This window comes from Rhagoletis zephyria, unplaced genomic scaffold, assembly GCF_001687245.7.
Source record: "Rhagoletis zephyria isolate East Lansing unplaced genomic scaffold, Rhagoletis_zephyria_1.1 Rzeph_scaffold_10739, whole genome shotgun sequence".
NCBI classification, from domain to species: domain Eukaryota; kingdom Metazoa; phylum Arthropoda; class Insecta; order Diptera; family Tephritidae; genus Rhagoletis; species Rhagoletis zephyria.
Window position 1 is genome coordinate 1 of NW_016167816.1, and position 20,592 is coordinate 20,592.

At 36.0% G+C, this 20,592-nt stretch overlaps 1 protein-coding gene across 1 annotated transcript; it reads right to left on the reverse strand.

The window, feature by feature from the left end:
* Nucleotides 1-11,506: 11,506 nt before the first annotated feature.
* pnr (pannier) lies at nucleotides 11,507-14,171 on the reverse strand. The gene is made up of 4 exons (XM_017632850.1): nucleotides 13,530-14,171; nucleotides 13,195-13,426; nucleotides 12,767-13,121; nucleotides 11,507-12,717 (listed from the first exon to the last, which is right to left on the reverse strand). Exons 1-4 carry the CDS (start codon nucleotides 14,001-14,003, stop codon nucleotides 12,018-12,020), a joined length of 1,761 nt encoding a protein of 586 aa, XP_017488339.1. The 5' UTR covers nucleotides 14,004-14,171; the 3' UTR covers nucleotides 11,507-12,017.
* Between the last annotated feature and the right edge of the window lie 6,421 nt (nucleotides 14,172-20,592).

Below are 20,592 nucleotides of genomic sequence, written 5' to 3' on the forward strand. Positions count from 1 at the left end.
TTTCGACCACAGTCGAAAATCGAATGCAAATCATAATAGGGGCCTATAATTTTGCGGAGAAAAACTGGGTATTTGGGAGTATGAATCGAAAATAGACGTTAATGATTATTGTTAAATATTTCTAAAAGAAATTTCACTAGTTTTTAGCATTTCAAAGGTTGCTTTCAACGCATTTCACGCTGAATATTCAGTAGGGCAGCTGATATTACTTTTTTCGAGAATTTCGTCTTTAAATTGTCACTTTTGCTCACAATTTAATTTAAAATTTCCACTGCCTAGCAATGTTTGAAAGAAATTTCGTGATTAAAATCCCAAGCGCAAAGTACAAAGTTATGGAAAAATATTCTACGAATGTGTGATGTTACAATTGAATATTTACATATGTGCTGCTTTCACAAAATATCGAAAAATATATGCCAAACCTAGAGTCATTGAAAAAGATTTTTAAAATCCTCTAACTTTTGTGGAAAAAATTAGCAAAATTATTTTTAGTCCCGCATTCGGCTGCCATAATTATGGTCATTGTAAGTATATCACAATCGTTTCCCATCCGTTTCAACTGACACTAATTTGAATGCCAAATCCTCCTCCACCTGGTCTGTTCATCGCGTAGGAAGTTTTTCCCTTCCTCTGCTAACACCAGCGGCAACTGAGTTGTATACTTTTATGGCAGGACCGCTTGCGTCTATTCATGCAATATAACCATGGGCGTAGCCAGGTAGGGGCAGGGGGTGCTCGACCCCCCCCCCCCCCCTAACTTTCAAATTTTCCTTATATATATATAAAATAGTACCTTGAAATGCCAGCTTAATAGGGTCGACCTAGGTATGGGCTAGGTAAGTAATTGAAAAACTGGGTGCTTTCTCGACGAAAAAATCAACTCCACGATTTCTAACAAAGAACAAAAGCTTTTGAGTGGTTTTCAGAATTAATCCACAAAGGATGTTTTTCCTTTCTGACATGATAACACTCATGGGTGGAAGACGAAGCAATTGCTTAATTTGGAATAATCTCGGCTTATGCAATGTCAAGATTGAAATTAGAGGTCGGCACAAATAAAAGAAAAAGGTTAGTACTTTAACCAAAGTCATGTCATTTAGAAAATTTAGTCATAAACCGACAAATATTTATTTTTGTTTAAATAAAATCTTGTTTAGTAAATTATGGGTAAGAAAATAAATTTTGCAATTAATTTTTAGACCTTTTATTAATGCCGATTTCGTTTCTACCGAAAAATGCAACCTTCTCTTTGCCCTCTACGCACAAACACTACGAAGAGGGCGATGACAAGGTAACATTTTTTGTAGAAACGAAATCGCCATAAGGAACCATTATACGCCATATGCCGTGTGACAATCATTTTTACACACAAAAACATCTAAATATACGCGAAATTATGTGCCAAATTCAGTAAAACTGCGTTTTTTATTTTTCTAAAGGACTTTGAAATTTCAAAATATGCTTAGATAATTCCAAAAATGATTTAAAAAAATTCAGTGCCATGTAAAATTACAATTTGGGTACCTACTGAACGACAAAATTCTAATATTTTTTTTTTTTGTTCACCAGGATGAAGGGCATACCTTTCCAAATTTCATCCTTAAATATCCTTGAAAATTTGAAATATATTTAAAAAAAAGCATATAATTAGGATTAATCCTCGATTTTCTTCCTTTTGAGCTTAAGTATAAAAATATTGATTTAAAGAGCATTTTCAATAGCCATTCGTCCTGGTGAACCAAAAAAAAAATTTATTTATTTTTTAATTCTATAGAATCTTGCCTTTCATTATGTGCCCAAATTGTTATTCTACATTGCGCTGAATTTTTTTAATAATTTTTTGAATTAATCATATTTTGCAATTTCAAAGTCCTTTAAAAAAAAAATCTTGTCGTCAGAGAGAAAAACTAAAAAAGTTTCGTGTATGTATTTTGAAATGTTTTTTTTTGTCGCACGGTGATATCATTGAGCATTTTTCATAAATTTTTGTACTTCAGTCCTTTTTACGTATATTTTTTAAACATTTTGGGTTTATGATTTCATCGTGTCCTTGAAAATTTTCCTTGCAAATTATGCCTTCAACCTACATTTAAAAAAAAAAATTTGTAATCACTTCAAAAAATATCCCTCTTAAATATTTAATTTGTATTTAACATTTTTTTCCACTCATAAAAAATAAACGTCCATTAATAATATTCTTACGTCGCACTTGTAGCTGTGGCGCATTATTAATTATTTCGCGGGTATAGATGGCAGCAGCTTGCGAAAGACAAAGCACGCCGAAAATGCATAAACTATATTGAATTTTCCAACTGGCGTAATAGTGTGACATTTTTATCGCCTAGTTTTATATTTGAAATACTACCACTTAATATAACTACCGTTAGTCCAATGTAGCAAACAACTGTTATTATACAACTCTTATATATAATACGAGTATTAAAGCACTTCGCTTTCAAAATTTTTTCCACTTCAATATCCTTTTCACCGCTGCAGCCCAGTTAGTTGGACCTTTCGCACGCCTTTACTTTTCGTTTACCGTTACGAACGCGACCACAACCGTTAAGCACTACGATCCGCGACAAAATGCAGCGGTACATGCTTAGAGATTTTGGACAAAGTCTTCGATGGCTATCGGCAATTGGCGACTAGTCGACAAAGTTAAGCAATGTTTGGCTTTGGATTTGGTTAAAACAAAGAAAAGAAAAATAAAGGCAAAGCTTTTGCTATCCGCTGCGATTGCTAGTGATGCATGCAATTTCTGTTAATCAAAGACAGCAACAACAGCAACCATAAAGTGTGCGTTTAAGTTATCCGGTATTTATGTATAAGTGCATATGTACACATACATACATATGTCATGGCTGTTTGACCACTTTCTGCTTTTACAAATGTTGCAGTTATTCGGCCTTTAGTTTGTTACTTTTTTCTTTTCATTTTCTGCATCACAGGCGTTTCCTTATACAAACATACGAGTACATAAATATTCACTTCTTATTTTAGATGAAGACATTTCTGGTTTTGTTGCTGGATAGTTTTAAATGTACATTTGTTTGTATGTATGTATAGGCATAATAGTGGTCTCTGGAATGTCATACTGCCCCATAACTGTTTTGCAACAAAAAAAAAAAAAATACTTTTGCTATATTTCAAACACCTTTTGAGACCTGGCGAACTTTGTCCCTCCCAAAAATTTTTTTTCATTGAAACATTTTGGTCCAACATTTTCACAAACAATTCAGGTTCACGATTTCCAGTGACACATTTATATACTAACCACTGGTCACCAGAAGGCGGTGGTTTCAAAGATCCCTTCCTTGCATATCCTTGCATTGCAGTCACCAAGCACTAAAACCCAATTTGCGCTCCTTTATATGACAGTTGTAGTAGACGTCGCAAGACCAAGGCATTTTTTGCCTTTCCCCGTCCAACGCATTTTTTGGTTGGCGGTGATGTCAGCTTTTGTCTTAGCGAGGACATCAATCAGCCGGGCAGAGGCTTCTTCCCCATTCCAGGTTCAAAACTTGCTATCGGCGATTTTCACAAAACGTATTTTCTGATTTGAAAACTTGTTTGAGACCTAACTGTCATCACTGATGTTGATGCTGACCTTATATATCGCTTGCTAAAAGAATTTACTATTCAACTGTAAAGTTAAAATTAACATTGAATATTGAGTCCCCGATGTTTATTTAGTTCATCAGGTTCGTTGCTTAAGTCTTTTGTTTTATGTAAGCCACGGTGGTGTTTTTCTTTTTTTCTTTTCTTTATTTAGTTCGGATTTATCATAACTATAAATGCAAGTATACTTGTAGTATAAGCAACATAACAGATAAATTTGCCCTTTTTCTTCGCAATTAAGGTTTCGCTAAAAATAAAACAAATTCAGAAACATTTAAATGATAGCTTTTATTACAATCTTAATTAGCTCAATCAACCGATCAAGCGCATTTAGTAAAATCCGAAGAGAGTCTGTGGCTCATTCATTTATTTCAATTGTATAATACTGTGCCGCAAGTTGCAGTTACTTAAATATTTTACACAATCAAGCCAGGCGTGCCAACAAGCGCACACACACACATTAAACTACGGACACTACGGATAAAGTTACAAAATTTCGGATAACCTGTTGAGCACAGAAAACTAGTTATCAACCAAAAATGTTGCCCATTTTTTTCATATGCAAGTATGTATGTATGTATGTATGTATGTATGTAATTATTCATAGTACACTGCGTGGATAATGCGCGGAAAAGGCATTTAATGTCATTATTAAATTATAAGTTTATTTAATAGTTAGCAATGGAAAAATAATATGACGGCATCACAAGCGATGCTCGCCGCAAGTCATTTGTAAACAATTCAACTCGTTCACGGTTGGTGTCAAATAGCCATCATAGAGCAACAAAAATAACGCATTGCTACATCTGTGACGTACCGGTAGTGCTCGTGCAACCGGCAGGTCTTCCGACGCCGCCATCGCCGCCACGGCCGCTGAGGCCGCCACATTACTAACTACTTTTGCTGCTGGCGCCATAATATTATGCAATTTTATATATATTTCCCCCTGTTTTGCGCCAAAACCTAAAGGCGTTTTCGACCGGTTTTATTTCGGAATGCTGCATGTTTTTCTGCCTTACCCGTGCATACATACATACATACATACATCCATAAATACATATGTATTTCATTTGTTATGCTTTTTCTCGTTTATGTTTATTTGAGATTCCAAGTCACGTTTGGCGCGTCTTTTTACAATCTATTGGCGTAACTAGCTTGTACACCTAAAGTTTTTGTAGTTTTTTGTATACAAATTGGCATTCCGATAATCGACTTTGTTGTTGTTTTTTGTGTGTTTGTTTTGAACTAAGTTGCCTTGACGTTGCAAGGCGTAAATTATGCATCACACGCTGAAGAGGAAAATAGTGCAGAGCTTGAAATACATACATACATACATACATTCAACTTCAAAGCTTTCTAGGTTGCATTCAACAAACTGGCAAAATGAAAGAAGAAACAAACAAACAAAAAATCGTAAATGCCAATAAAGACAGCAACTGTAACAGTTCGTTGTTGATTGCTATAACAGTTAAGTATGCTGCGGAAGTAAAGGATTTTCTACGGAAATCATATGATTGTTGCGAGTGGAAACTTTTGTGGAATAACTTTTGGTTAAATTTTCAATTTTTGTATTTTTTCTTTATAATCTAGAAATTAAGATTGGTACATTTCTTACAGATTATAGACAATTAATTTTTAGCAAAAAAAAACCGACTTCAACTCTCATATAAGAAAAATATATATATATATATCTCATGATCCACTGATCAGATCATAACCAGATTAGTATGGGATCATCTCTGAGATACTACCTTTCCGATGCAAAAAGAATTATCGAAATCGGTTGACGTGGTTCAAAGTTATGCGGTAACATTCTTAAAAAAAAAAATAAAAAAAAAATAAAAATCCGACGAACTGATAACCTCCTCCTTTTTTGGAAGTCGGTTAAAAAAAGTAAATAAAAGTATAAAAGTACAAAGTAATTTGACAATTAACTAAGCAAAAACTTAAAACAGTATTCTGTGTATGAGAAATCCAAAACCGAAGAACTTGAATAAGTTAAATTCTTTAAGAATTCTAAAAACAGGAGCATTAGCAGCGAAATTCGTTTTTGCCAATACTACAACAAAATCTCCAAAACTAAAATAGATTTATAGAGCTCTGCCATTTTCATAAAAATTTTCGATTTATAAAGCAGTTAAAGGCTTCTTTATTTTTATGAATTTGGGTGTTAGTATATATGCAGTTTTGTAGAAAATGTTTTCTAAAACGGGTAATTAAGATGTGAAATATAGAGTCAGCGAAAACAAAAAAAAAAAAAAATGAATAAATAAGTAATTTTTAGCAAAAAAAAAACTGACTTCAACAGTCATATAAGAAAAATATATATATTTATATATCTCATGATTCACTGATCGGATCATAACCAGATTAGTATGGGATCATCTCTGAGATACTAACTTTCACATGCAAAAAGAATAATCGGTTGACGTGGTCCGAAGTTATGCGGTAACATACATAAAAAAAAAAAAAATTTTCCGACGAGCTGATAACCTCCTCCTTTTTTGGAAGTCGGTTAAAAACGTCCGCATCAGTGTTGCCATTTACAAATTTTCGAGCGAAGTGACGACTTTAGAGCACAATTAGGGGTGTAGCGTTTCGGCACATTGTTGATTGTAATTAGGGATGGCAAAAAAAATAAAATAATCGATTAATTAATCATATGATTAATCACAAGCCAAAAAAGAATTAATTGCAATTAATTGCAGTTATTGAGAAATAATAGATTAATCGAATTTTTAAGCACGTTTTTACTGTGAGTAAATATTCACAACAACACTTTTCCAAAAAAAAAAATTCTAAATACTTTGTTAAATAGCTTTAATTAAAAACAAACGAGTATTTTTAGCGGCGATAACACTATACAGCACATGGAGTCATAAGTAAAAAATATAAGTTCTCCGTTTTTCGAAGTTACCCTCCGAAATCGAGATATGGGCCTTCGAAGTTCGAAATTGGACCTTTGGTAAAAAATGATTTTTAATTATTGCATTTAAAAAGCAAAACAAGTAAAAATACAGACGTGGTCGGCCTTTTTGTCTTATTTATATGGTATTAAAATTTATTTGTGAAAGCTTATATTACAGATGCTATAACGGGTCAAATGTCAGATCTTCGAAATATTAAAAACTTAATATTTCAGAAAATTTTGAACTGATTTTTAAAAGATCGTTGTAAAGGTGATCTAACCTCCTTTCTTACCATATGCATATTTGTATACTTCGTATATAAAAATTTTAGAAAGAACACATTTAAAGGAAAAAATACCTTTTTTTAAAAAAAAAATATTTTAAACAAAAAAATTACTAACCGATTTTTTAAAAATTAATATCGTTGTAAAGACGATTAAATCCCCTTCTTCTGATATGCATATTTGTATAGCTCGTCACCAAAAATTTAAGAAAAAACACTTAAAAGGAAAAATTACCAATTTTTTCTTATAAAAAAAATTACAAAAAAATTAGAAATTAGTAATACAATTGAATATCGTATTTAAATAAAACAAATAATTAGTAGTATTTTAAGTGTTAATTCGTCCTTGTTCGCCCACCAAAATATAAAAAACACAAAAAAAGTTATATACCATTTAAATAAGAGCAAAAGGGGGAGGATGTTTTTAGTAATTTTTTACCATATCTAGATTTCGGAGGCAAACTTCGAAAAACGGAGAAATTATTTTCTTTACCTAAGAGTAAATCTCTTAAAAGAAATAGGTTTGGTTCAATACCCAGAAAAAATCTGATTTTGCCGTACAGTGTAATTATTTATTATTTAACCAAGTTTGCAAAAACAAAAGCTTTGATAAGCCTTTTATTGTTAAGCGGTTGCCTTTCTCGGTGGCTGTAGCACCAGCTTTTGAAAAAAGGCGCTCAGCAGGGGCCGTAAAGTTTGTAAAGTTTTGGGTGAACAATTTTCCTTTCCTCCCAAGCGTCGATGATATAGTATTTTTTCGAAATATTTTCTCGGAAGTCTTAAAATATATTCTGCCTTATCCTGAGTTTCGTCCGTGAATCTCATAATAAGGCTGATTAAATTTTATAATTTGTAATTTTTTCTATGTAATTAACCTAGCTTCTCCTCCAATTTTACGCCAATTCCGAACTGCAAATACTTTTTATGAGAAGCTTTTTCATGGCATAAATACACTTGGAGGTTTGGCATTGCCTTTCGGGGCGACCGCTATTAGAAGAACATATTTTTTTGTGTTCTAACTAAGGATTGAAACTTGGCCCTAACGAGGGGAAGTAAGTATATTAAATCTTTAATATTGCATCATGCTTATTGACATTAATAGCTGTGCAGATTTTAACTTGTGGCTGCCGAGAGGCCGACGATCCAAACGATAGCATTCGCTTCTGAAAACCGATGATAAAGAAAAAAACTACAACCTTTTTATCCTTCATGTGACGAAAATAAATGAACGAACTGTAATAGTGTAATTTTTTTCAAACTAATTAATTGATTAAAATAGTTTTCAGCTGTAAATGTTGGCAGTAATGGCGTTTTTGTTTTATTTAATTTTTTTGTCTCTGAATCTGTGATCAACACCGTTGTGTCAATGCCAAAATAAGTCACTTAAAATTCAACTAACGGTAATGCAATGTAATATCGTTCGTTCGAACATGATTTGAATAGTTGGCATAGTTTATTAAACTCTAACATGCAAACGGCGTTTTCAAATATCCATTTATCTCCTAGCATTGACCCTATAATCTAAATTTAGTTGAATACGAAATAAGGCGTACAATAATATTTGTAAATATATACTTAAATGGCTATTCTATTTGCAGTAACCGGTTTTATTGATTTGTAGCGTTTTTGATGATATGCATACAGTGTTGGTGCATACCTCAACTTGAAAAAATCTTCAAGTGTCTTTAAAAAAATTATAATTTGTATACATATATTTGTACATATCGCATACCGTCTTCAAAGGCGTCACAACTCAAAATAATACGTTCGTCAGAAAATGCGAAAAACTATTTCATAGCGCATGCACGCTTATTATTGCCCAAGAAAATATTTCTATTTTGTACCAATAATTTACAGATATTGCATTCCATAATTCTTTTAAAATTTCCAATGTTAATTTAAATGATTTCAATTTCTTTTGAAAGGTTTTAAGCGCCGAGAGCGAATACGTTTTCCATGTTTTGAGGGTACAAGATGTACCGACGAAATGTATGGATTGCGTTTTGAATATGCTACAGCTTCAATATTTATTGCACGATTCGTGATCCGGATTTAAAAATTTCTAGATATATTGCGATCCCTATCACGATCCATCAATATTTGATGCTACACCTTCAATAAATAATAAGATCCAGGATCGCGATCCAAATATCGCGATCCGTATTGATGGTGTAACAGGCGCCTAAGAACCATATAAAAATTAAAACAAAAATTTAAATCGCATGCAATCAATTAAAGCGGAATAGCACAGTATGACCGGAAAATGAATACAGCGCCATCTATTTGTGATTTCGGTATGTTGCGACATGAGAGAAATCTACATTGCGGGCCATCTGTGAACTGAAACTGTCAATGTAGTTTTGATATACACTGAAAGAAAAATATCAACTACAAAATTTATCGATTTCAACAACAAAAACGTTGAGGCACTCCTAAGGTATTATTAACCTGCCACAAGGTGCATTCATATCACATTAAAGTTTTTCGCTGATAAAATAACATTTTTTTTACCGATCAGTGGTTGAATATTCCACACAACAGATTCATGTTTTGAACATTTCTTTACACCAAGTTGGGCGACTTTTTTCTGAGGATTTATAAATTTATTGGTATGGGAACCTAAACTGTATTCATGCCTGAAACTTGCGTTACATATCTAGCTTACATCTTTGTTTTCATCTTTTACATCTTTCCCTTTATCCTGTTCTTCATCTACATATTCTCCTATATGATGTGAGGTGCGATAACGTGATAAGATGCCATGTGATATAATGTGAAGTGACGTGAAAGGATGTCATGTCATGCCAAATGGTGTCATATCATGTGATGTTCTGTCATATGATGTCACATCATGTGTATCGATAACATATCGATAGCAAAACAGATAAAGTCATCGATAAAAAGTGTTCTCACTTACAGGTTTTATGTCAATAGGAACACCTTCCTGTAAGTTTTGACTAAATCTTGTAAACGGACTGCTATTGGAACAGACTATTTATGTTTGCTGCCAAGGTAACCGTTTGCATATTTTGTTGTGAATTTAAAAATGCACTAAAATTTGCAATTGCAAGATCCCGGACAGCCCTACTATTTTCAATCGGTGACCTCCAATAACATATTAACCAGTTCTTATAGGACCCCCAAAAAAATGCAAACAAACGCCTTAAATGCACTGAAATTGACTAATTCTTTCGCGAAAATCGGCGTTTTTTTAATTTTTTTATTTTTATTTTTTATATACCGTATATTTTACAGTTTAACACAATTAAATCCCGTTTTCTATCGAGGGACTGAATATTAAGAGAATTGACTGTTTGACAGCTTTTTTTATCTTCCTATTTGTTTACTTTTACTTGAGAAATGGCATTGCCGCCGGGAATGCGCAATTTTGTATACCATCATTCTTGAACGAAAGGTTAATAAATAAACATTGAATATATTGCAAAAACGCTAAATGAGCCCATCTGGCTACCCCCTAATTGTATATGTTTTTTTTTCACACATACACACACTGTACAAAGATAGGCGTTTTTATTTTTTTAATGAGTCAAATTTCATCAAAATTCCACGGTATTTAACCCGGATTTGATAACCTAACTGAAAGTTGCTGAAAAGGTATTCATCCGTCTGTGCGAAGTATTATGTTTGCCCTAGTTTCATAGTAACATCTATTTTACGAATATTTTTTCCAAATTGAAGATTTTTGAAATATTTGCTTTTTTTTTGAATGTACCATGTATTTTACTTAGAAATATTCTTTGAAAAGGTTCAACTACCGATTTCATTCTCAACTTTGCGAAAGAGAGAGCAAAAAAAATTAAAACGCATACGTCTCGCAGACCTAGTGGCTTATCGAAGCAGGGTTTACAATTTGGCCTAAAATCCTTCCCAAAGGCTTCCTCTTCCAGCGGGATCCGCGTTGAGTATATACAGGGATGGAGCGTTTGGGTCCATTCGTATGACACGGCTGAGCCAGCGATACAGCGGCTCCGTTTACATACGCTGCGCCTCGTTTCATCTTATCTCCTTATCGGTGTTTGTGTTGATTCCAAGTAAATGGAATTCTCGGCATTCTCGAAATTATAACTGTCACCACTGATGCGGGTGCCAAAACGCGAATGTTTTGACTGTTTTTTTGATGACAGGAAATACCTTGTCTTGTCCACCCGCGCCCTTCGCTTTGCTTCCTTATCCAAATTGGAAATTGGCAGAACAGACAACCTCTCATAGCTGCGAAATTCACTTGAAAGTGGCACAGTGACAATGTGGGACTAAGTAAGTAAGTTCCAATTTGCGATCTATACGCAGACCATCCGCTACAGTCTAAACTAATAAGGCCATGCCGATAAGACACGACATGTGGATTTTGAAAGAAACATTTTTCTTTATGGCCAAATGTTATTAGTCGCTGAAAACGGCAATAAAAAATTATAAGATTTGTCCTGAATGATAACTGTATGAGAGATTTATTTTAGGTTTAGCATATTACCAATAGGTTGAATTGGGCTGGCACAAGATCTCTTCACACCGAGTTTCTAGGGATGGACCTATCAGCAGGTCCATGATTAAGCAGATTTTCCTTCTGCTCAGCATATGGAGCTCTCACACTTTTGACTAGTCCTTATCCTAAATTCGCAGCATAAAAGTCATTCAGTACATATTTAATTCTTTTTTTTTTTGATAATTTTTAGTATACAATTTATTGCACTTATACTATTTTTAATACAAATTCTTTTTCTGAAATACACATCTAATTTAATTTTGAATTCCACTTACATTTAATTACGTATTTATTTAATTTAAGTCACGTCTTAAGTTAGACTTTCACTAATTACAATTTCAATACAGACTTATTTCAAGTTAAATACACACATACATACATATGTATAGAGAGATGCTAGGTCATTAATTTTATTTTTCTTATTAAGTAAAACGAGATGAGATGCTTAAAAACCATGGCGGCAAACATTAATTATATCGGTAACATTTTTACAAACCTAAACGATTTTGGTTGCTTAAATGATTTTTGTACAATTATATTCAGAGTACCTATTTAGAAAAAAAAATAAAGTTACATACATATATAAAATTTAGTTACTTATTAACCACATACATATCTAAGTTGTATTTTGATACTTTTTGTTAATTTTTTTTTAGAATCTTCACTGCGGAGTATGTATCTAGTCATCAGTCCTTGCTCACCCTTACGAAGTGGCCATCAACTTGGCCGCCTGGATGACATTGTGCTGATGGTGATAACTGGCCATTTCGCTGGCCGAACCGTGCATGCCATGCATTCCAACGCCCATACCGACGCTCACACCCATACCCATGCCCATGCCGCTGCCGGCCGCAGCTGCCGCCGAGGAGGCGCTCAAGGGCGCAAACGAGCCGCTGAAGTAGCAGTTACTCACATAATCATAATTGCTGGCGTTTGCTTCGGACTTTACACTATAACCACCAAGGCCACCAGGGGTTGAGTCACCAGAGCCACTGCCGATGTGCGAGCTGCTGCTGTGTTGACCTAACGCTGCCGCGGAGTGTTGTGAGGCAGCATGGTGAGCCGCCGCCGCGGCATGATGATGATGATGATGATGCAGATGCGCGGCCGCTGCCGCCGAATGATGATAACTGGGACTTGGCGTGCCGGCAGAAATACCATTAGATAGGGAGACAGCGCTGGGAGAGGAGTTGTTGAGATTGCCAATGCTACCACCACCACCACCACCGCCGCCACCGCCGCCGACGCTGTTGGCGCCGCTGCCAGCGGAAGCAAGTAGGTGTTCGTACTTTGAGATGCTGTGCGAACCGAAGCTGGAGGCGGAGAGTTGTGCGCTGCTTGCATTGCTTTGCGGCGAATATAGATTTGAGTTGAGCGACGAGGCAGTGGAGGCTGAGTGCACGGTGGGTGTACTACCGGCGGAAGAGTGGGCATGCGCGTGCGCGTGTGAATGCGGGTGTACTACCGGCGGAAGAGTGGGCATGCGCGTGCGCGTGTGAATGCGTATGCGAGATGGTGGAATGACGGGACTGCTGCGCGGCTGCGGACGACAAATGCATATGATGGCTGAGTGTGTTGTGCAATGAGCTACTGGAAGATGGCGAGGCGCTGAGAGCGCTTAAGCTGAGATTGTGCAAGGAGTTGTTGTTGTTAATACTACCGCTGCCACCGACAGCGCTGCTCATGGCCGCAAGTGAGTTGTTAAGACTGCTGTTGGCTTTCAGGCTCAAATCGGACTGCAGCTTGGCGTTGAGCGCAACAGACGAAGGCAGGCTGTGGCGCTCCAAAGCGAGTGAGGACTTCGAGTCTATGGAAATGGGAAAATTTACATTAATTAACAAATCAGCTGGCAACACTAAACCATTTTGCACTGTACTCACCATCATCTTTGCCATCCTTTGATACATCCGCCGAGCTGTTGGACTTTTTCGGCTTACGCTTGCGCGTCTGTATGCCATCCTTGCGCATCGCCAAAGGCCGATTGACCCCATGCAACTTGAAGTAGAGTCCGCAGGCGTTGCACACCGGTTCACCCTCATTGTTGCGCCGCCAAAGCGTTGTGGTGCGCGTGCCGCAATTGGTGCAGCACAGTCCCAGCCGTCTTGTGGCCGTCTGCAAGGATAAAATCTAGTTTACAAAAATGCGCATGCAACAGCCGAAAAGAAGAAATGAAATTGAAGGTAAGTTTTGGAAGCAAAATAAAGGAAACACTCACTGTACTCACCAGTCGCTTGCTCGGTTTGATTAGCGGCCGATTCATGCCGTTCATCTTGTGATAGAGGCCGCAAGCGTTGCACAAATAATGGCCGGTGCCGTCGCGTCGCCAAAGCGGTGTGCTGATTGCACCACAATTGACACATTCACGTCCTTCACCAAACTGAAAGTCAATTGCATTGTCGTAGGGGGAAGAGCGCTGAAAGCCGGTAGGATCGTAGGCTGCGCGCCACGAGCCCATCGAATAGAATTGCGCTGGCAGTTGGGCATGCGCAGTGCCAAAACTGTCGGTGGTCCAGGCGTTCTGCGCAGCGGCGGTGCCAAAATGGGCCGCAACATGATTGTATTGGCTTTGGGTGAGTGCGCGATTGGAAGGCACATAGACTGGAGCATTCATAGCCTGTTGGTGGTGGTAGCTACTATTGCCAGCCGCGCCGCCCGTAAGATCGGGATAGCCGGCGCTGGAGTGATACATTTTTGTTGAGAGCGGTTGTTGTTGTGTCGCACTAGCCGTCGACTGACCAAACGGCAGGTGGTTGCTGTACGCTGATCGCGGCAGTTGGCTTTGAATTTGGGAATGATAATCACTGGGTGAAGATTGTGGTGTAATGGGAGAGGTCTGTAAGCAGAAGGAAATTCAGAAAATTAGATTGCCTTATTCATAAAAAATAAAGTAGGTTTAAAAAGCTTTGTAAATTGACGTTTTCATACATTTTTCAATTTATAAACCTTTTGTAAAGCTACTTTAGTGTTTATGAATAAGGCCATAAAAGTATAACTTACTGATATGTATGTGCATATCAATTGTTTACGAGAAGAACGCAATAATAAAAAAATTTTAGTAAATATGCAGAAATACCCGAAATTCGAAAGTGTTGTTTAAATAATTCTTAAAGATATCTGCAAGTTTCGTCCCACAAAAAGGAAGAATTTTTCCTTCTTAAAGCTTTATTCATTTCTATTTTATTGTACAACATTTTGCATAAAAAATCACCTAAAAATTGTTTTATATAGTTGCGAAACTACTACTAAGAAACCGATCGCTTTTTTAATTAATGTGAGGAAACCAGATCAGCAATCAGTTGTTCTAGCAACAATGCTCGTTGATATAATTCGGGACCAGTTCGGGATAATTTCAGGACTTTTTCATTATCATTTTAGGATTAATTCAGGACCAGTTTGGGACTTGTTCAGATATTTTTAAGGACCATTTGTGTTCTAGTTAGGGATGCAGATGTTTACACGCCTCTTTTTTAGTTAATTAATATTTCATCATAAAAACTTTAAAGCAGCTTTTTCGCATTTTTGTTTTTTGATAATGTTCTCCCAGATGCCAGGTTGTCGAAAGTCTTCGGTTCAGTAAAAGGACNTCATGATAAAAATATAGTAAGGTAGAACCGCTGAGAGTCACTTTTAAAATTCTTGACGTTTCCAAACAATTTAATTTTTAAATTTACTCACAAACTCACACACACATTTTCATTTTCAATCTCAAGCAACAACAATTTCGAACAATTTCAATTTTTTATTTTCACTTTTATATGATTTTAAAATGTTGGCAAACTTAAAAAAAAAATCATGGCCGACAAATTGAGAGAACGGTTCTACCTTGCTATGTTTTTGTCATGGTAAGTATAACCCTGGCTCAGATTTCATTCTCCCAACGAAGCTTCAAAAAGCATTTGACACATTGTGTCCAGATTTTGTAATCGTGTTTTAGAATTTTTGTATATATCGAAAGACCTCTTAACAGCGTGCTCCCAGGAGCAACCGAAAATTCTGCAAAGCTGGGCTGAATCGATATCGGGAGGATTTTGTCCGTCTTCTCTTAAATCAGAGAATAATTCGGTCGGAGATGGAGCGGTTAAAACTCTACTTATATACTTTCAGTGTACAGGCTGCAACGCAATTGCTTACGCCGATGACCTAGCCTACTGTAACTGGTAAGTAACCACAGAAAAGTAACCTGGCAGCAGCGCAGTATTGAGAAGCGGACCAGAAAGGTCGCTATCGTGCCCTCTACGCCCTGCTAGAGCTAATACTCAAATGGCGGTATGTATGCTAATTCCTGCTGAGCTGCTCTACACACCTACTTAAGCCCTATAAACAGTAATATAAATAGCCCCACATTTTTAGGACCCCAGACTAGAGCGCCTCTGAATCTAGAAAACAAGTTCCCACGTGTATTCCATCTAGAAACTGTTGCAAATATGACTCGGGATTGATACTGCAAGATAGCACTGCAACCATATACACGGCTAGCTCAAAACCAAACCTAAAACTAGGAAGCAGGATACACTTGAAATATTTCTCTCTGAACCTTAATTTAAGACTACCACTACTAAAAAGTCAATGGGCTGTTTCAAAGACTCTTTTATAGTGGTGATAGGTAATAGTAATGTAACACACAAGGTAGGTTCAGTGCAGGGAATTTTGATATGAAGGAAACTTCTCCGTCTGACATCAACTCCTCTCATTTACAAATCATGGCTTATATCACACTTCTTCGAGAACTCACTTTTAGGACGACGCTGCAACAAGAAAAGGTCGGACTCATTTAGTCGTTTAAATGCCCTCTATTCATGCAAGTGAACTCGAACTGATATAGATTGAGCCTAAGAAAAGGATCTGCTTTTATACAAAAGAATGCTTAACTACAGTGAAACCTCTCAAAGCCAGAACCTGTGACAGCTGAAAGCTCTGCACAAAATTAGGCATATTTGGATTCCCACATACCAACCAACCAACCAACCAACCAACTTGTAACCCACTGTAACTGTAACCAACTTTTACAGACCTTTTGATATTCATTCACACTTTGACCACCTAAATGAATGGAAGAGAGAGGCCCCACTCCGATGGAAAAGCCAAGTGGAGAAGGATATGGCTTCACTTGGCACTTCCAATTGGCGTCAGTTGGCACAGAAGAGAGAATACTGGCGTGCTACGTTGAACTCGGTCTAAATCGTTTAGGCATTTACAGCGCAACATAATAGGGCTATTCGCGATCCGGTGCAAATGGCCTAGCATCATTGCATTGCAAATTTGTATTGCAAATTATTTGCAATACACAAACAAAATACACGCATTTGCATTTGTCATGGCTTGGCAAATTTGCAATACCGAAAATCCATAGCATAAAAATGCTATGCATTGCATTCATAAAGAAAACCAAAGCTGATGCACAAAAATTGTTTTGCAAAAGCTTTACCATGACAGTTTAATAAAGGTCGCTCACAATCCATGGCATATTTCTGCAATTGCATAAATTTGTCAGCTCTTATGCACCGAATCGCGAATAGCCCTAATAATAAGAAGTAATGAATGCAATTACCATCACTCCTTGAATGTTGCACTGCAACTTTTCAATTTTAAAATACATAATCATAAAAGTAAGTCCGATTTCTTTCAGTGTACTTTCCCAATTCTACTTATAACACCCTTTGTATGTATAGCATATTTGTACGTTTACGAAACAAAATGGAAACGAAATACTGCGCTATGATTGGCTTAAGTGTCGTTGACTGCAGGAACCACCCCAAAAGTCAAGGCAAATGCAAGGTATCTACAAACACCTTGATATATGTACATAAATACAATACATATCTACAAATTGGTAATTTTCTTCCTTCTCTACATATTTGCGCTAAAGCTGCACACGCATTCCTTTCCGATATGTGGCAGCACATGGCTACAAATTTATATGTATGTATGTATGTATGTTCATATTTTATTGCCACAATGGCGGTTGACTTAAGAGCCTTTTATTACTCCTTTTTTGTTTTTATACCCGAGCGCACTTGTGCACAAAGGTATTATAACTTTGTTCACATAACGGTTGTTTGTAACAGGCAAAACGAATCGAGATAGATATAGACAAATGTATACATNCCGTCCGTCCGTCCGTCCGTCTGTGCACACGATAACTAGAGTAAAAATTGAGATATCTTAACGAAACTTGGTACGTGGACTTCTTTTCGGCGTAGGACGGATGGTATTGAAAATGGGCGAAATCGGACAATAACCACACCTACCTCCCATATAACGGTAATTCTCAGAAATACGAAAACTANGTCTCGGTAACCGTTCTACCAATTTGTACCAAACTCGGTACGGTTATTGTGCTTGCCACACAAAAGCAAACCGTTGAAAATTGTTGAAATCTAAATTAGGTACACTAAAATTACGGCCGTTTTTCATATAACCGGTAAATTTCAGAAATGCTTGAAATTTCAATATTTCGAAATTTAAGGACGCTAATTTACTTAAAATTTATACACCCCGGCTTATTAGTAGCGGCAGCTTTCGGAAAGGTGGAAAAACATATATTTAATACTTGCGCCGGGTATTTAATGTTCGGCTCCGCCCGAACTTAGACTTTCTTACTTGTTTCTTTTGTTCTTATTTCACTCTTTAACCTCTCGTCGGTTCAGGCCAATTAGAAAAAAGAACTTCACCAATTTGGCTCTCTCTTTTGCTCGTTGTTTTTGTATGTGTGGAGTATTTGTATGGAAAAGCAAGGTGAATAAGGATAAAATTCTTTAAAATCAATACTTTTCGATCGAAAAACTCTTTTTCGCTTTAGGAGACTTCCAATAATAATAGCTACCTAATTGTTTATTTAACCATTTCTTAATATTTACTATTTTTTATAGGTCCCCCAAAACCCCCAAAAGTGCAATGGAGGGACCCATAAAAAATTGTTGATATTACAAAATTTTAATATAAACAATTGGGTACTATTCCCTGAAGTCTTCTGAAGAGAAACAGAGTTTTCCAATAGGGAAAAAATGATTTCCAAGAATTCTATACCATTTCCAGAAAAACTTGTTTTTTTTCATATAAAATACATAGAAAACTTTCAGCGCTTTGAGTGACCTATAAATATTTTCCGATGACGAAATAAATAACTGGGGTATAGTTTCTTCGATATAGAACAATCCTAGGGGATGAGAGCATTAAAATTCCGACTTTACTTTTTCACGTGCATTTTTGGACCACACTAATGTACATATGTGAGTTTTTTTTTGAATACGTTCGGTCTGAACAAGCAAAATCCCAGTTTTCCAGCCCTTCGTAGTTACGTATTTCCAAATATCTCGTTGGATGCGAAAATTTCCTTACTTTGGTGTATTCCCGTCGGAATGGTACTTTTTAGACTATGAGCGCTTTATTAAAAAAGTAAAAATTTTCAATTGTGCTTTTTTTAAATTTGTCACTTTTAGTTATTATTTTTATTTTTATTTAAAAAAGGAAGCACATTCAAGATAAAAACTGAAATACATTAACCCAGCAGCAGAAGTTTGCGTACCAAAAAGGATATTTTTTTTGATGAATCTGCTACGCAGTTTCTTCCATATAAAGCTTGCCCGAAATTTTTTTACATGAAAATAGGGCTACCCAAGAGTGGGTTTACTGGAGCGCGTAAGATTAAGGGATGGGGGGTTGATTACATTCTGAAAAAATTGCATTCAATAATCTGACGATTTGGGTTCGACGTAAGGACTGGCAAACTTGCAAAAGAAAAGAATACGTTACCTTGATATTTTCGTTTTTTTGTTTAAATTTTGAGGAAAATCCTTCAAGAGCAACGGAAAATTTATAATCCGCCCATTTCGCAAAGCCGAAGTAAGGAAACTACATACATATGTATGTACATTTTCTCTTCACATCACATGACTATTTTTTCTTTCTATCATCTTAGCTCCAAAAACCAAGTAGGTCCTCATGACGCTCGAGTAAATCCCGATTTAGCATTGTGAGTTCCCTTACTATGGGAAAAACATTAAAATAATAGTGAATATTTAAAAAAGAAATTCCCTGCATGCACTGCTGGGTGTACATATGCATATTAGGGAGGTCTTTAAAAATATCAACACAATGGAGTACGTAGAAAAAAATAAAGACATGCCGAAAATTTCAAAAGTTTAAAATAAATTTTGGGGTCGCTACCACCCACCAAACAATTTTTGTTGCCTGCAATAAGAAAACATGTCGCCCTCGGAAACAAATTTATTGCCGGTAATATTGCCATCGAATCGATTTCCTATTACCGGTCGCTCTAAAACGTCCGCCGAAGGCAACTCGCCTGGACGAGTCGTTTTCTTATTACCTGAATGAGTCCTTTTCTTATCGCTTCAGGCGATTTTTGGAATAATTTTATTCTTTTTAATACTTCATTTATTTTTTTGTACCAAATTGCAACTTACAATCGGAATTAATTCATTTTCTCGCTGTGCGACTTCCTATTTTTTCAATCTTGTCCTTGGGCATAATTTAGATGCTTTTGGCCAATACTATTGACGCCATATTCATAAGTTTCGGAATTTTTGAGAACTTTTTTATTCAAAATTGACATGAACGAAGTGATGTTGCCGATTTGTCACCACAGCAATAAATCGGTGAGTCGCCAATTTGTTGCCATCGACGATTGTTGCCTATTTCTCATGTTTTGCATGGTGGGCAATGTTTGAAAAAATTTAGTATTTGAAATTCGTTTTTTGTTCTACGTACAAAATAAAGAAAACTACACCAAGTTCAAGGTTTTATACAAATCTTTAGAGGTCAGGGTTTGAAGAAATTAAATTTTATTTTTTAAAACGCGAAACTTCTACAATATCTTGGTATTCATAACTCAAATGAATAAAAGAGAGTTTTAATTTGATTTATACTATTTCACAAATCACTTTATTTATTATATGTATTTATATAACTGTATAGGTATACCAGCGGGGAATAATTTTCCCTTGCTAAAATTTCGAATCACGTTTGTTTGGGTTGAGGAGTAGCGAACGATTAAACTTAAACCTATTGCTTGGCCATTACATAGATATCAGATGTGTGTTCACAATAGCCGAAGGTTTGTTACTCATCTTCGTTTTCGTCTGCGTTTTCGTCTGCGTTTTTGTCTTCGTTTTGGTATTTGTATTTGTCTTAGCCTTTGCCTTATGCTGAAAAAATATTAACGTTAAAAGTGGTATAAAACGTTTGCTTAAAAAATATTTATTTTTTCCATTAAATTGTAAGTATTTATAATATCCAAGTAAATAAAGCAAAAAAAAAAA

What these genes read in the sequence shown, in the direction of transcription:
- pnr (XM_017632850.1), bottom strand. Translation starts at nt 14,003, where the DNA reads ATGTATCACTCCAGCGCCGGCTATCCCGATCTTACGGGCGGCGCGGCT. An exon ending in GCAAGCGACTGGTGAGTACA is followed by an intron (nt 13,427 to 13,529) that starts GTGAGTGTTTCC and finishes TTATCCTTGCAG; the next exon opens with ACGGCCACAAGACGGCTGGG. An exon ending in AAAGGATGGCAAAGATGATG is followed by an intron (nt 13,122 to 13,194) that starts GTGAGTACAGTG and finishes CCATTTCCATAG; the next exon opens with ACTCGAAGTCCTCACTCGCT.